The sequence below is a fragment of the Abramis brama genome (assembly GCF_963993115.1).
Source record: "Abramis brama genome assembly, chromosome: 19".
NCBI classification, from domain to species: domain Eukaryota; kingdom Metazoa; phylum Chordata; class Actinopteri; order Cypriniformes; family Leuciscidae; genus Abramis; species Abramis brama.
The window spans coordinates 35,039,216-35,053,706 of record NC_139981.1 but is presented as its reverse complement, the minus strand read 5'-3'; the positions used below and the strand labels follow the sequence as shown (position 1 = coordinate 35,053,706).

Sequence of the window (14,491 nt, the reverse complement as noted above, 5' to 3'; positions counted from 1 at the left end):
TTCAGACAGACATCTATATTTACCACATCCGACTGCCCCAGACTCGACAACATTTCAGTTGCTCAGTCACAGTAATTATACCAATGAATTTTCATTGAAAGTGCCACAACATGGTGCAGCCTGTGGTTGTAAGAGCCAGAGATATATGGCTGGGGTCTCTGATGATATCATTTATCAGTTGTTTTAACCAATATTCTTTAGTTTAGATACTCATACAACTAAATATTCTGGGAGCCATGAAAGTTTTGGGAATATGATTTTTTTTTTTAAATGCTGCCACTGGCTTGCAAGTTTTTAAAAAACGCTGGTGGGAAAGAGTTAATAGAGGGATATGGATATTCCTCCAGGCTCCGGGATCAGGTCTGGGAGCCACTGCTGTGAGCTTTCACTGCATGCTGAAGAGCCGTACAACATCTCCTCAAACCGGCCCTTCTGTACTCCACAGACACGAGCAAATCATGCGAAAGCGAAATGATGACAAACTGTTCATTTCTGGGTGAACTGTCCCTTTAAGAGCCAGTGTGTGTTGATTCATCACTCGGTCAGACAGACAGTGGTACAGCATCTATAAATACTCGCGTGATGATTGGCTGAGCTGTTGTTGGATGTGTAAAGCTGAGGCGTGTAAGTAGTTAAAGGAATTACAGTAATCATGACACATTAGGACTGGCTATTACGATGACAGAGATTAAGTGTAGCTCAGAGTCACACAGGAACACAGACAGGTGTGGTGACGCCTCACTTCTTGCTGCAGTCTCTTCACTTCCTGCTCCATGTGGTCCACTTCCTGTCTGCAGTCCAGCAGCTGTTCAGTCTTCTCCTCTCTGAAACACACATCAGCACACCGTCAGCCACAGGTCAAAGGTTAACTCGTCAGGCATCAGTCACATGACTCTGATGTCACTCCAGTGAATCTGTGATAATCCCACTAAGATGAGGAAACATCTACAAATGAACTTTACTAGAGACCGTGTTCATCAAGCCTCTGAGAATTACTCACAGGAGCGACTCAAAGCTGCGCTCTACACTGAGTTATCAAGCATCGAGATGATTCTGGACACTGTGCTGTCGATGACCACAGGCATGGACCAATCACTGGATAGATTTCCTTATTTAAGAACATTCTCAGATGAATTCACATTGAATGGTGAAATTCCTAAGAAGAGTTTACATTCAACACACATCTGACAATACATAATTATCAAGAGAATACATTATGATTATACACATTGGAAATGAAAGATAAACACGTTTTCCACCATGTCTTAATTACAGATTTTAAACCGGTGTGCTGCTGACTGACCCTATACAGCCTAGATATCAGGATATAATCAGCCGTGATGGACTCGAACTGAACCCCGAGCTGGCGTGAGGAAGCAGCGCTACTGGAACAGAGGAAACGTGTTATAAAGGTTCAGGCCAACGTTAGCCAGCGCTGAGGAAGACGATGCTCTGTCCAAACGATGCGGTTTAATTAACAGCTCGTCGTCAAACATTTCAAGAACACTCATTCTCTCCTGAAAGATTTCATCACACGCTCCTCCTGGACCTCCTCTCAGTGGAGAGACCTCGAGCTGTCTCACATTACTGGGGGAGCGACTCTTAGCTTTAACACATTTGGTAAATTGCTTTTCTACTTAAGTTTGAAAGTAGGAGTAAATATCATGAGCACTGAAGACTAAAAGCCCTCTGAGAAGCTTGATAAACACGCCCTGATGAGAGCCGAGACTGCGTTTGATAAACACACAGCAACAACGAATGCTCATCATGACTGTGGGGAACGGGAAGAGGAACTGTGTGAGTGTTTTATAGCACAGATTAAAATAGCGTGTCCTCCTTCCCTGCAGTGCAGAGCCGCGTCCTCATTCCCAGTGTGTGCGGGGCAGTGTGTGTGAGCGCACGCTATAAGGCCAGCGCTCTTCTGACTGCTGCTGTTATTTGTACATTAGTGTGTTTTAATGCTTGTAGGAACATCTGACTTGTTTCAGACAAGAACTGATTTTGTGTTAGAGTGACGACTGCATCAGAAAATCAGCTTCACACGCACGCCTTTACACACTTCTGACGGCAGAGCTTATATCTGCAGTCTCACACAGGGTTCGCACTGAGACTGTAAAATCACACACTTTTCAAGCACTACTTTTTCGGTTTTCAAGGACTAACTACAATCAGAGACCGCACTTATCACACAATATCTTTATTATCTTTCAAATTCTAAAAACGGTAAAAAGATAAACAAAAATATACTAATAAAACAAATTGGTAGAAATAAAGTGCAGCACAAGCAATGACTGCGGTGACACAGGATACTCTGACAAAGACATCGCTTTCCTCTTTCACACTGATTTATTTCCATGAATATATGATGGACCTGAAGAATGAAAGCTGTAATATATACTATGAGCAATATCACACTCATAGCCATGAGAAATGCCTCTATATCTATATCAGACGGACTGCAGCTTTAATTTTGTGTGAAAAGATTGTTTAATCAATCAAATTAAGCAATTTTACATATATTGTCTTTCAATAGTTCAAGCACTTTTTTATTATAAATATGGCTGTTTTTAGGGGTTTTCCAGGACTTACATTACAAATGTCAAATTCAAGCGCTTTAAGCACCTTGTACGAACCCTGTAATAATAATAATGTTTCTTGAGCACCACATCAGCATTAGAATGATTCCTGATAATCATGTGAAGAATGGAGTAAAAGTCAGCTTTGCTTCACAGAAAAAAATTACAATTAATATATACAATTAAATATATTATTGTTGAAAAAAGTAAAATTAGAATAATATTTCACAATACTGCTGTTTTTACTGTATTTCTGATGAACTAAATGCAGCCTTTGTGAGCATGAGAGACTTCCTTCGAGAACATTAAATGATCTATACTGACATCAAACGTTTCAACGGCAGTGTGTAAAATACACTGGAAAAGAAGTTTCAGTTTCAACTGAATTCAGCTTGTAGTTATTCTCAGCGGTTATGTAATTATGTTGCGTTAGATAGACTAATCTATATCCGAGTTCTGATTTCAATTTTGCTCCTCCTGTTGTAAGGTTACTCTCAGCTATGTAGCTCTTATCTGTTTGTTATGCATGTTATGTTATATCTTCTTTTAATCTTGTTCACTTTGGTCAGACTAGTGGCTGTTGTAAATGTGCAATATAAACTAAAATTGAACTTTGAACTTTTCATTAGTACAGTAACTTAATGTAAATATCAGGGTTTTTGTTAAAGAGTTGCCAGGATGTCACAGAAGCAGATTAGATAACTGTAACTCATGTCAGTGTTTGTGCTGTACTGTAGATATTCTGCTGTTCCTGTTCCTGAGCCTGACGTGGATCAGAAGGAGAAGGACTTTCAGAGCTTCTGTAAAGGACTTCCCCTCATGTAGGGGAAGCTGGGTGATGTATGAGGAGGTGATGTCAGATACTCACAGCTCCTGGCGCAGGCGTCTGATCTTAGCTTTAGCGTCGGCTAGCTCCACAGACAGATGCTGAACGCTCTCTGTGCGGCTCATGCTAGGAGACTCGCTGGGCGACGGGGCGAGAGTCATGTGACCACAGTCCCGCTCCACAGTCAGAGACACGATCATCTGACAGCAGAACACACACACATTACGCTGAGCATCATGGGTACTAACGCTGTCATCAATGTGTTTATATATCAGGAACACACACATACATTATGCTGAGCATCATGGGTACTAATCAATGCAGCAGTCAATATCGATTAATGTGTTTACATTCGACATTAAGCCTTTTCATGTGCTTGTTCGTGCTTTGGACAAGTAAATCTGTCATTCACCAAGTAAAAAAGTTGCTTGTCCAGAATGTTTTAAAATTTTTAATTGTGTTAAGCAATATTCTCATCAGTGTTCAATCAGCTTTGATATATTTAAATCTGCATATTGTTATATCTGCACCTTTAAATGGCATTCAACCCCCAACCCCCCCATCTTATTAAATGTATGCTTCATTTTTAATTCCTTAATTTGACCGTCTTAATGAGCGAGTCACTGAGTCATTCATTCAAACGATTCGTTCAAACGGTTGTTTATGAATGAGTCATTGAATCTTTGACTGAATGATTCAGCGTTTTGAATGAATCGGTTACGAAACACGGATGAGTGCTCCTGTGAAATGCGCTGTGGTTCTGCTGTGATCTTTGTTTGGAACTATTTTCGCTGCTGAAACACAACAAAAACAGTCAATATTGCATCTAAAATGTAATGTAAACTTAATTTCAACTGTTTATTGTTGTTTATTGAACTGTTGTATGAAATCAATGTCAGTCATCATGGTATTCAGGAAACAGCTCTCGCCGTGTGAGGTTGCTTAACTGTATCATGTGTTATATAAAGACTCCACATTAGAGTTTCTCTGTGTGCTGCACTCATCTGTCCTCGAGAGGCTCAACAGCACAACCAGTTACCGTCAGTTATACCATTTATTAACCACTATCGATCGCAACTTACAATAAATGAAATAAAATCAGAATCATTCTCTTGTTTTAGTGATTCCCCAGTTATTTTTTTGTTATTGACGTTTTAATCAGGCTAGTTGTCCGGTCGGCCACGTAACATTTTATTTCACTCGCCGCTTCATAAACTCCACTGGCTCACACAGGTGTTGATGCCGAGGCCTGGGTTATATGGGTTATGTATCAGGGTAATGCGGAGCCCTGGGTTCCCTTTCAGTCGTAGTCGTCGTGTCGACTGATTGTGATCGCGCTAGGGAGCCTGTCATCTCTGTCATCTGAAGCCTTGGCCCCTGTGCTGGTCCGTTGTAGCACTGGAAGGTGCCTCTGACCGACTCAGCCGGTTCTTGTATCATCAGACTCGGCTAAGACGATTCAGGTTGTCCGGCACCCAGGGGTTTTCCTGCATGGAGAATTACGAGGCGGCCTCCGGCTCTCGACAAAACTCTCGTCACATGCTCAGATACACTTTCTCCACTGTGACGGTTCTGTTGCGGGTTCCCGGCCCGTGTCCATTCTCAAACCGTATAGTTTGCCGATCATCATAATCCGTGGGTCGGGCGGGCCAAGTAATAAAAACATAGGCTAACGTTCCAATTAATCGAGGGTGGATGAGATGAATCATTATAATGTGTTGAGTTTAATAAACACACAGAACTCTCATCACAGTAAAACGCAATGAACGAGCGTCACTCTTTTACTTTCGTTTTCAACAACGCAATTCTCTTCAGGGAAAACCAATCAAGGAAAACATATCAGGGCTCCACATTAACGCTTGTCCGGGACACGTGTTTTTTTTTTTGAAGGGACAAGTGAAAGAGAATTGTTGCCCAACCGGACAAATGCCCTGATTAAAACAAATTTTTAACATATAAAAAATAAAATTAAAATAAAATTACCGAAAACGAGGATGATTCTGATTTTATTTAATTTAATGTAAGTGGCGATTGATAGCCTATAGTTGATAATAATATACTGACGGTAACAAAGTTGTGCTGTTGAGGCTCGCGCAGTCATTTATAACATATTATAGAGTTAAGGAACATCATACGACCAGAGTGCTGTTTTGTCTCAGCCCGCCCGGTTACATCCGGTGCTGCGTCGGAAGCCGTTTTTCATTCGGTGGAGATAATGGTAAATTACATTAGCTGTTTACAAGAACTTCCAGCGGTTAACGTGAATGATGTTAACAATATTGTGAGGCAGTTAGCTGTCACACCGTAAGAGTAAGAAAGAGAAGGGCTTTAAATTATATATTTCGAGCCACTTCGACAACTTTGAGGGTGAGCATTCTCTCATATCATGTGAAATCTGACAAGCGAATCGGTTTCTAAAATCGTTGTCTCCGTTTCTGAGAAAATTAATTTTATGAATGTTTTGCCACTAGTACACTTCGCTATAGAACGCGCTATGCAGAAGTAAAGATGCTGTTTTTGTTCTGTTTCAGCAGTGAAAATATTTCCAAAGAAAGATCACAGCAGAACCATAGCGCATCTCACAGCAACACTCAGCCGTGTTTCATTACTGAATGATTCAGTGTTTTGAACGAATCGGTTGAGTCAAAGATTCATTTACTCATTCATAAACTGCCTCATTCTGAATAAATCAGTCGTTTGAACGAATCGTTTGAATGAATGACTCATTGACTCGCTCATTAAGACAGTCACCCGCCGCCACCTACTGGTGGTTAGTATCAATCTTTTCAACATTCCTTATTTGTATATTCAAAAATATTTAAAACACTCTCATAATCTCATTTAATACAGTTGTAATTTTTCAATGTAAATTATTTAATTTGATTGGTAACAGCCTAGTGTCTTATTCTAATTGAACGTATTGATCAAATTTAAGAATTTGAAATGAAAGATGGAGCATAGGCCTACATTTAATACAATTAGGGAAAAATGCCCTTTATAAAGGTTAAAAAATTTATTCTGATAAGAGTGTTTTCCAACAGTGATGTAATGAAACATTGACAATTTAAGTTGGGTTATAGGCAGCTGGAGGAGGACACACAGATGATGTGTAGTGGAGGTTTGCTCAGCTGAAAACAGCAGAGACTGAATATATCGATTCTAGAGATTTAGGAATCATATCGAGATCATTAAAAACGAGGAACTGAAATTGTCAACCCATTACACTCTTAATAAATGTTATTTATTGAAATTGATGGTTCCATCGAACCTTTATAGGGGGAAACGTATCTTTAGATTATTTAAATATTTTTCACACTATGAAATAAAAAGGTTGTTTTGAGACCGGATCGCTGGAAGGTTCTGTGGAAGCTGTATTTGTGAGAGTGTATCGTATTGTAAGGCCATTTATTTAAATGATTAAAGTGTTTCCTGAATATAAACCTGAGTGAGTCACATGGTCATTCAGCGAGTGTTCTCATTGGTTACCTCGGCGTGCTGGTCTCTCTCGTCGACGAGGCGCTTGAGGTTAAAGGTCAGGTGTCTGACGAGCTCGTCTTTATCGTGCGGGACAGACTCGCTCTCCTCCACACACTGAAGGTCAAACACGTTCTCCTGGTTATGGGTCACCTTCATACACACACACACACACAGATAACAGAGGGTCAGAGGTCAGAGGTCAGCTTCACTCATGTGGTCATGTGACACGCACCTCTTGAATGTGAGCGGCAATGGCGGACTGTGTGTCGAAGTCCAGCGTCTGGATCCTGTCGATGTATTCCTCCTTCCTGTTACACTGCAACACAGAGAGAGTGTGTGTGTGAGTGTGTGTGTGTGTGTGAGAGAGTAAGAGTGTGTGTGTGTGTGAGAGAAAGTGTGTGTATGTGTGTGTGTGTCACCTGTACAGCACAGCCAAGCAGCAGCAACAGTAGTTTCCTCATCTCCTCCAGTCCTTGCTCTGAAACACACACATCATCAGAGGAAACACACACACTCTGACTTCAACACGGACATGTCAAAAAAAAGAATCTAAGAAAAAAAGTGTGGATGTGTTTATGTTTTGCATCCCATCTGCTGCATCGGGTGTGTGGCTCATATAGTCTGACACAGTGAGAATAGGATAACCTCAGCAGGAATATGCCGTTAGCAGATGCTGATGTTTATATGGACAAGATCCTCTTCTAGAGTAGTTCAAGGAGATCTTTATAACGTACGCAGATACTTGCACACAATACATATCAATATCAAAATGAAAGGTCAGAGGTTCGCTGTGTGTGTGTGTGTGTGTGTGTGTGTGTGCCTAACAGGAAACTCAAGCATGGTCAGACGTGTGTGTGTAGTGTGTGTGTGTAGTGCGTGTTCCTGACAGGAAGCTCAGGCATGGTCAGTGAGGGTCTGAACACTGAGACACACACTTCCTGTGACCCTGAACTCATGCAGTGACATCACTCACTGAACCACAGCCTTCACTGGCTTTAGTTAAACACTCACTGCTAGAGGTTCGTTTCTCAGGAGATCTGCTAATTGGCATGTTCACATTCATGACGTTTTAAAGGGCTATGTGACATTTAAAGACCGATGGCAAACCAGAACCATCCAATCAGTTCCCCCCAGACACACTCAAGCCCCGCCCACATTTGTTCTTAATTATATGAGCTGGTGAAGCAGTTGTTAGAGGTGTAATATAACTGAGCGGAAACAGAAGCACACACCGACGCTAGCAGCAGAACAACTGCTAAACTCACTAGATCAACACATTTGGAGACAATTTTAGGCAAAAAGCTTCACAACCCATAAATACATTGAGTTGTAATGAGATATATTGCTTATAATATATTTTCATTACAATTTTGCCCTGAAACTTCTAGAGTATTCTTGAGAAACATACTGAGTTTCATAATGATATGCCCATGCGTTTGTGAAATATAACAATATACAAAACCATTACAGCTTTGGATCTTTTTTATAATTTTATCAGTAATTAAAATGACGACCACAAATCTCCTCGAATCCATTCAATGTTTTTGTGTGTATTCGTGGTTAGAGTGCGACAAAAGTCCTGGCCTCTTGGACCCCTCCGATGAACACTCAATTTAAAAAAAATTGTTTACTTTTAATCCGGGTCAAAATGACCCGAGGGAAGGCTGAGGGTTATGGATGAGGGTTGGGGGGGTGAATGACTCCCGGGTCAAGGGTCAAATGTGAAAAATGAGAATTGTCATGGGTGTTATTTTGCATGGATGTGAATGGAGACTGGGATGAGGCGTACCACTGAGAGGAGTCCTGCCCAACATCAGCACATCAGGAAGTGACATCACCACCAGCTGCTGCAGCGCCTCCTGGAACACACACACACACACACATCAACAACACTTCACTACACATTCTCTGTATCTCCTGCCATCCCATAATCTCAATAATCTTTGATACTTTTGATATGAATCAAAGTCTCAGCTCTCAAATCCTGTCAATTTCATCAGTAAATTCAGTCCATAAATGAGTGTGTGTGTGTTTAATGTGTGTGACAGAAGAACCGATCATCTCCTCCTCAACACTACTAGTTACAGCAGCAAATAAACATCAGTGAACATCAGAAGATACAGAACAACTTCCTGAAATCAATCATGTCTCATGAAATCAATCGATCAGTGTTTCAACCGTCACTAAATCAGCTGGAGAACAATAACGCCACATTATCCTCAAGACTTTCATATACTAATGAAACAATTATATCATTAAAAGTTATTATTCCAAAAGCATTATTATCAAAACTCCCTGATGAGCAGATCAGCTGTTAATCGTAACCTGTAATATTACAGTAGTTCAGCGACTGACAGAGTGTGAATTATCTCCGTCAACCACAACTTCCCTGCCCAGTTCGGGGCAATCCTTATGACTGAGTGACCGTACGCTCTTACGCTTCCTGAAGTTGGAAAGATCAGACTCAGAGGAGGGAACGCGTACAGTAGAGCGTCAGAGCATCCACACCCATGGGCGCACCGACACTGAGTGTTTTCAAAGTGGCTCGGCCGAACCTCTCCCACAACCGGCTCACTACCTGAGGCTGGAGAGTCCATTCTCCATACAGAGGATAATCTACACAGGAGATCCGCCCCCACATTCATTATTCCCGGGACATGGGTTGCCCGTAGTGAATGAAAATGCTTCACGCCCCACACGATTAGTTTCCGTGCCGGACTGTGAGGCAGAAGCGAACGTGTGCCTCCCTGGCGGTTCATGTATGATGCGACGCATCCGTTGTACCCACCCTTCTCCCGGCGGAGGCCCTGACTCGAGGAAAGAGCGATCTCTCCACTGAGCAGAGTGACGTCACTACCACTTTGCGGCTGAGGTGGCGTTGTGGACACAGGCCCTGCACCGCCGTTCTGAAACTCCCTCATTCGCAACAGTCCCAGTGGAGTGACAGAAACTGTCGAGGCCATCAGCCCCAGAAGACGCAAACACAGTCTGAATGAAAAGGGATAGACAGCCGCGAATTGACCTGATGCCTGTTGACCTGTCTCCTCGGGCAGAAGCGCTTGGTAGAGAGACCCAGGTCAGTTATCTCTTGCGTGGGCACCAAGCAGCTTTCTGTCTCGTTTATCTTGAAACCTAAGCTCTCCAAATGAGACACGAGCATTGTTGTCTCTCTCTGCCTGTTGCCATGACGGCGCGCACAGCAGCAGATCGTCCAAACATGCGGACACTCTTGGACCCATTACTCCCAGCGGTGAGAGCGCTGCTGCCACACATTTGCTGAAAACCCTTGGAGCTAAAGACAAACCGAACGGGACTGTCAAAAACCCGTAGGCTGTGTCTCGATAGGTAAACCTGAGGAAGTTTCTGTGTGCCGGGCAGAAGTTTATGTGAATATGCATCCTTCAGATCGACTGACGTAAGCCAGTCCTTAGGACGAACAATTTGAGATAACGTCTTTAAGGTCAACATTTTGAACTTGAATTTTCTGAGGTGTTTGTTGAGGTTCCGTAAATCCAGAATGGGACGGAGACCCCCTCCCTCTTGGGAATGACAAAGTACCGGGAGTAAAAACCCTGATGGCTGTCCTCCGGCGGCACAACTCGAATAGCTCTTTTGCTCAATAAAGAGGTTATTTCTTCCTCTACAATCTGAGCTGACTCCCCTTCTGCTGCTGACATCAACACACTGTTGAAAAGTGGAGGTTTTACAGCAAATTGCAGACGATAAGCCCGGCTTATTGCGGATAAAACCCAGGGGTGTGCTGCGCATGCGCGGCAGCTCTCTGCATGAGCGGACCGCAGCAGCTCTCGTCCACTGGTGACGCGGCGCCGCCATCTAGCGGTGGAGCTGGGGACGGCAGCTCTGATCTGGACAATTTTGTTTTTGTGTGCGTTTTTATTTTCAAACATTGCTGTGCCCTCGCCCCACTGCCTGGGCCACAGGTAGTGTTGTCAAAGACCCGGTACTTCAGTACCAAGTCTGTACAAATTTTTTTTTTAAACGTCACGGTACCAGGTTTTCTCAAACCCGGTACTTGATGCGCGTGCATGCCCGAAGCGTGTGCAGTTGCGTCCTCTTCATAAAAGCGCTGAGACATGGCGACCGGCGGTGCTACTGATGTGGTGGCTGTAAATCCACTTGATAAGAAAGGAGGAAAGAGACACATATGGAAATATTTTGGATTAGGCTAATGTCACGTTGCTATAAGGGGCCGTTCACATAGCGCGTTTTTTTCGCGTGCAGATTCGTTATTCCAAATGTAGGCGCGCTGCAAGCGCTCTCATATAACAGAAGCGACGCGGCGCGCTCGTTTTTCCAGGCGCGCCTATGTTCATGGTTGCATAGCAACGACAGACACCACGGGAGAGCAAGCACTTGTGGAAAGGAGAAAGCGGTGCGAACTGCACTCTCCATGATGACGAGGAAGTATCAGCAAAGAATTTGTTGATTTCTAGCCCTTTGGTACCGAAATTGGTACCGAGAACCGTGGATTTTCACTGGTATTGGTACCGAATACTGAAATTGTGGTACCGTGACAACACTAGCCACAGGGAACGCGTTTATTATTTTCACAGCGCACACATCTTTCAGGAAACAGCCCTCTGGGTGGAGCGAGGGTAACTTCTCTGTGAGGCACTGGGGGAACTGGTGCAAACTTCACAACTGAACTGGTCATTGGATAGCTTTTTTCTGTGAACAATTCCTGTGTCTGACGCCTTCTCTTGACGGGAGGAGGAGAAAATGACCGCTCTCTTTGAGGGAGGATAACAACAGATACTCCGTGAGTGCTGTTGCTCATCCCTTTGTGCTGAACATAATGAAATATTAGGTTGCTCGCCGTTTCTTCCCTCCCTGAGGGTTTGTTGGTCGGTGTCTGTGAAGGAAGGTCTTCCCCTCGGCTGAGCTGGCTTAGACTGTGGCTCAGTCTGCTGAGGCTGAGAGGGTCTAGGGCCTCTGAAGTCTGATCCACCACTCCGCTGGGGAGCTTCAAACCTGGACCCTGGTGGTTGAGAAACCCTAGCGGCGGATCTGTGAGGGAGGCAAGTTTGGAAAGACTCACCCTCCTGCTTCTTTAGATCACACCGTTGTCACATAGCAGTGACCGATGCCCGAAAAGGCTTTGGGCTCAACCGGAGCATCCAAGAAGTCTGCTTTTTGTCTGTCTGTCAGCCCTGAGAGTCCCAGCCAGAGAGCTCGCTCGCCGACCACTGCCAGCCACAGCTCTGGGCCGCACCTCTGGAAGTTCTCAGGTTGAGATCTGCAATAACACAAATCTCTTCCCAGAGGGCTGGGTTTGGTGTCCCAGCATCCATTTGCCTCCCCATCTCTTCCATAAGCTCTGCTTGATAAGCAGTGAGGGGAGAGGTGGCATTAAGAGCCCTCACTGCCAGTGCAGAAGAACGATAAATCTTCTGATAAACTGAGGCTGCTAGACGGGCGTCCTGGCAGAGAAGCTGAAGCTGAGGAAAAGGCTGTCCTGCGGTTAGGGTGGAGATGATGTGCAACTGACAGCTCAACAGGAGGGGAATTTGACATCCCTAACTCCTCCATTTTATCGACATCCAGCCTAGAAAATCCCTTTACAGGAACCCTGTGTGAAAAAGGCTGATCCCAGAAACGCTTCATCTCTGAAACGCATGCGGGGACCGCTGGAACGAGCCGTTTCACTGGAGGGGCACGTGACGGCAGTCTCTTGCCGTCATAGGGATCTCTCTCCGTCCCCGGCCCGTCTGCTGCGACGGCCAGTCTATGGAGAGTTTAGCCGCCACCCTCCGGCACATTTCCAGCAGGTCGAGCTCCGCCTGAGCTGGGGAGGGTGAACCTTCGCTTAACGCGCTGCCTGGCCAGGAGGGATTCGGCGGGAGGATCGCGTCGTCGTCATCCTCCTCACCAACATCCTCCAACAGACGAGCGATGGCCTCGTCGTCATCATCGTCCTCCTCTCTTACATCCGTAAATTATCCAAAGAGGGGAGGTAGTTGGGGGGAGACTTCGTCCATAAACTCGCCCCAGCTTAGGAAGGCTGTTTAGTGTCCTCCGCGGGCGGCGGAGAAAAGCAGGGATCTCCCTTGTTAGTGTCCGCGACCCGCACTCTAGCAGCCTCGCCGGGAGGAGAGAACAGTGAGGACAGCCCGCGGGGTTAGCGAGGGCGGCCCGAGCGTGTCTCACCCCCAGGCATGCAATGCTCAAAGGATGAGGATCCTGGCCTGATATCACTGAACCGCACGCACACGGACGTGAAGTCGCCGCTTTCGGTCCGCCGCTTGCAGAACTAGTAGTCGCCATAGTAAATAATAGTATCCAAGATCACCACAACGTGCAACTCAGAAAAAAGGGATATCTAAGAGAATTCGCCGTAACACTTTAATTTTAAATAACGTCTTTATAGCAATAATAAATAGTATGTGTATTTTCTTAATTTCTCCAGTACCGACATCAGAACCGATAACGTCCGAGCTTATCAATACAGCGGTCTTTCAGAACTGGCCGCTTAATACTGGGTTCAGGAGCCCATCCCTACTCATGATAACATCGCGTATCGCCGATCTCACAGGTTGACGATGACGAGCATATCGCCCAACACTAACACACACACACACACTCACTCAGTCTCACACACACACACTCACTCACAGTCTCACACACACACACACACACTAACTCACTCAGTCTCACACACACACACACACACACACACTCACAGTCTCACACACACACACTCAGTCTCACACAGACACTCACTCACAGTCTCACACACACACACACACACTCACACTCACTCACTCACAGTCTCACACACACACACACACACACACACACTCAGTCTCACACACTCACTCACTCACAGTCTCACACACTCACTCACTCACAGTCTCACACACACACACACACACACACACACTCAGTCTCACACACTCACTCACTCACACTCTCACACACACACACCCAACTCACAGTCTCTCACTAGGGGTGTGACGGTTAGTATATAACCGTGAGACCGACGGTTATAGTTGAACACCGTCATTAGAACTCTATAACTGCCAAAACCGTGTTATTAAACATTAAACAGTTTCCATTAAACATTTTTTATCATAGAGAATGTTTAAATACTAATTAAAAACAATTGTTAACAGTGTTATTAATGGTCTACGTCATTTCCAACTGTATTTGATTCTTTGCCAAGTACCGACCGCCAATCATCTGAGATAAAAATAAAAGCTATGATATAGTGATGTGAGCTATGACCCATCATTATGAGATTTATTAAACAAATGAAAAACATTTGCAATAATAAACATTAGCAATAAACATTTGCAATAATAAACAACGTATCATTACCGATAACTGATCGTGCAGTTTAATTACCCCTTGACTGGCCCCAAACATGTTTGATAAAAGAAACATATGCAGTGTGTATATATGATGTGTATTACATTTTACCTCAAAAACAATTGTAATAAAAGATAGGATCATAAGATGTGCAATATATCGGGAGACATGGTTTTTACCACTTAATGAAGTTTTGTTTTGTAGAAAGCCTTTCTTTAAAGCGAATTTCATTTTGTACTAATTGTATCTTAATTGTAATAAATGTTTCATGTTACAAAGCATG

The 14,491-nt window shown here is 44.0% G+C and overlaps 1 protein-coding gene across 4 annotated transcripts in view; it reads right to left on the bottom strand.

The window, feature by feature from the left end:
• Window positions 1-14,491, bottom strand: part of ccdc88ab (coiled-coil domain containing 88Ab) — an 83,348-nt gene that overhangs the window by 57,009 nt on the left and 11,848 nt on the right. For all 4 annotated transcript variants that reach the window (XM_084093731.1, XM_084093732.1, XM_084093730.1 and 1 more), the window contains exons 4-9: window positions 8,669-8,738; window positions 7,299-7,357; window positions 7,112-7,195; window positions 6,889-7,029; window positions 3,445-3,602; window positions 743-824 (exon numbers count right to left, since the gene is read on the bottom strand). In XM_084093731.1, the coding sequence (XP_083949857.1) occupies window positions 743-824; window positions 3,445-3,602; window positions 6,889-7,029; window positions 7,112-7,195; window positions 7,299-7,357; window positions 8,669-8,738 (594 nt within the window). The remainder of the gene's footprint in view (window positions 1-742; window positions 825-3,444; window positions 3,603-6,888; window positions 7,030-7,111; window positions 7,196-7,298; window positions 7,358-8,668; window positions 8,739-14,491) is intronic.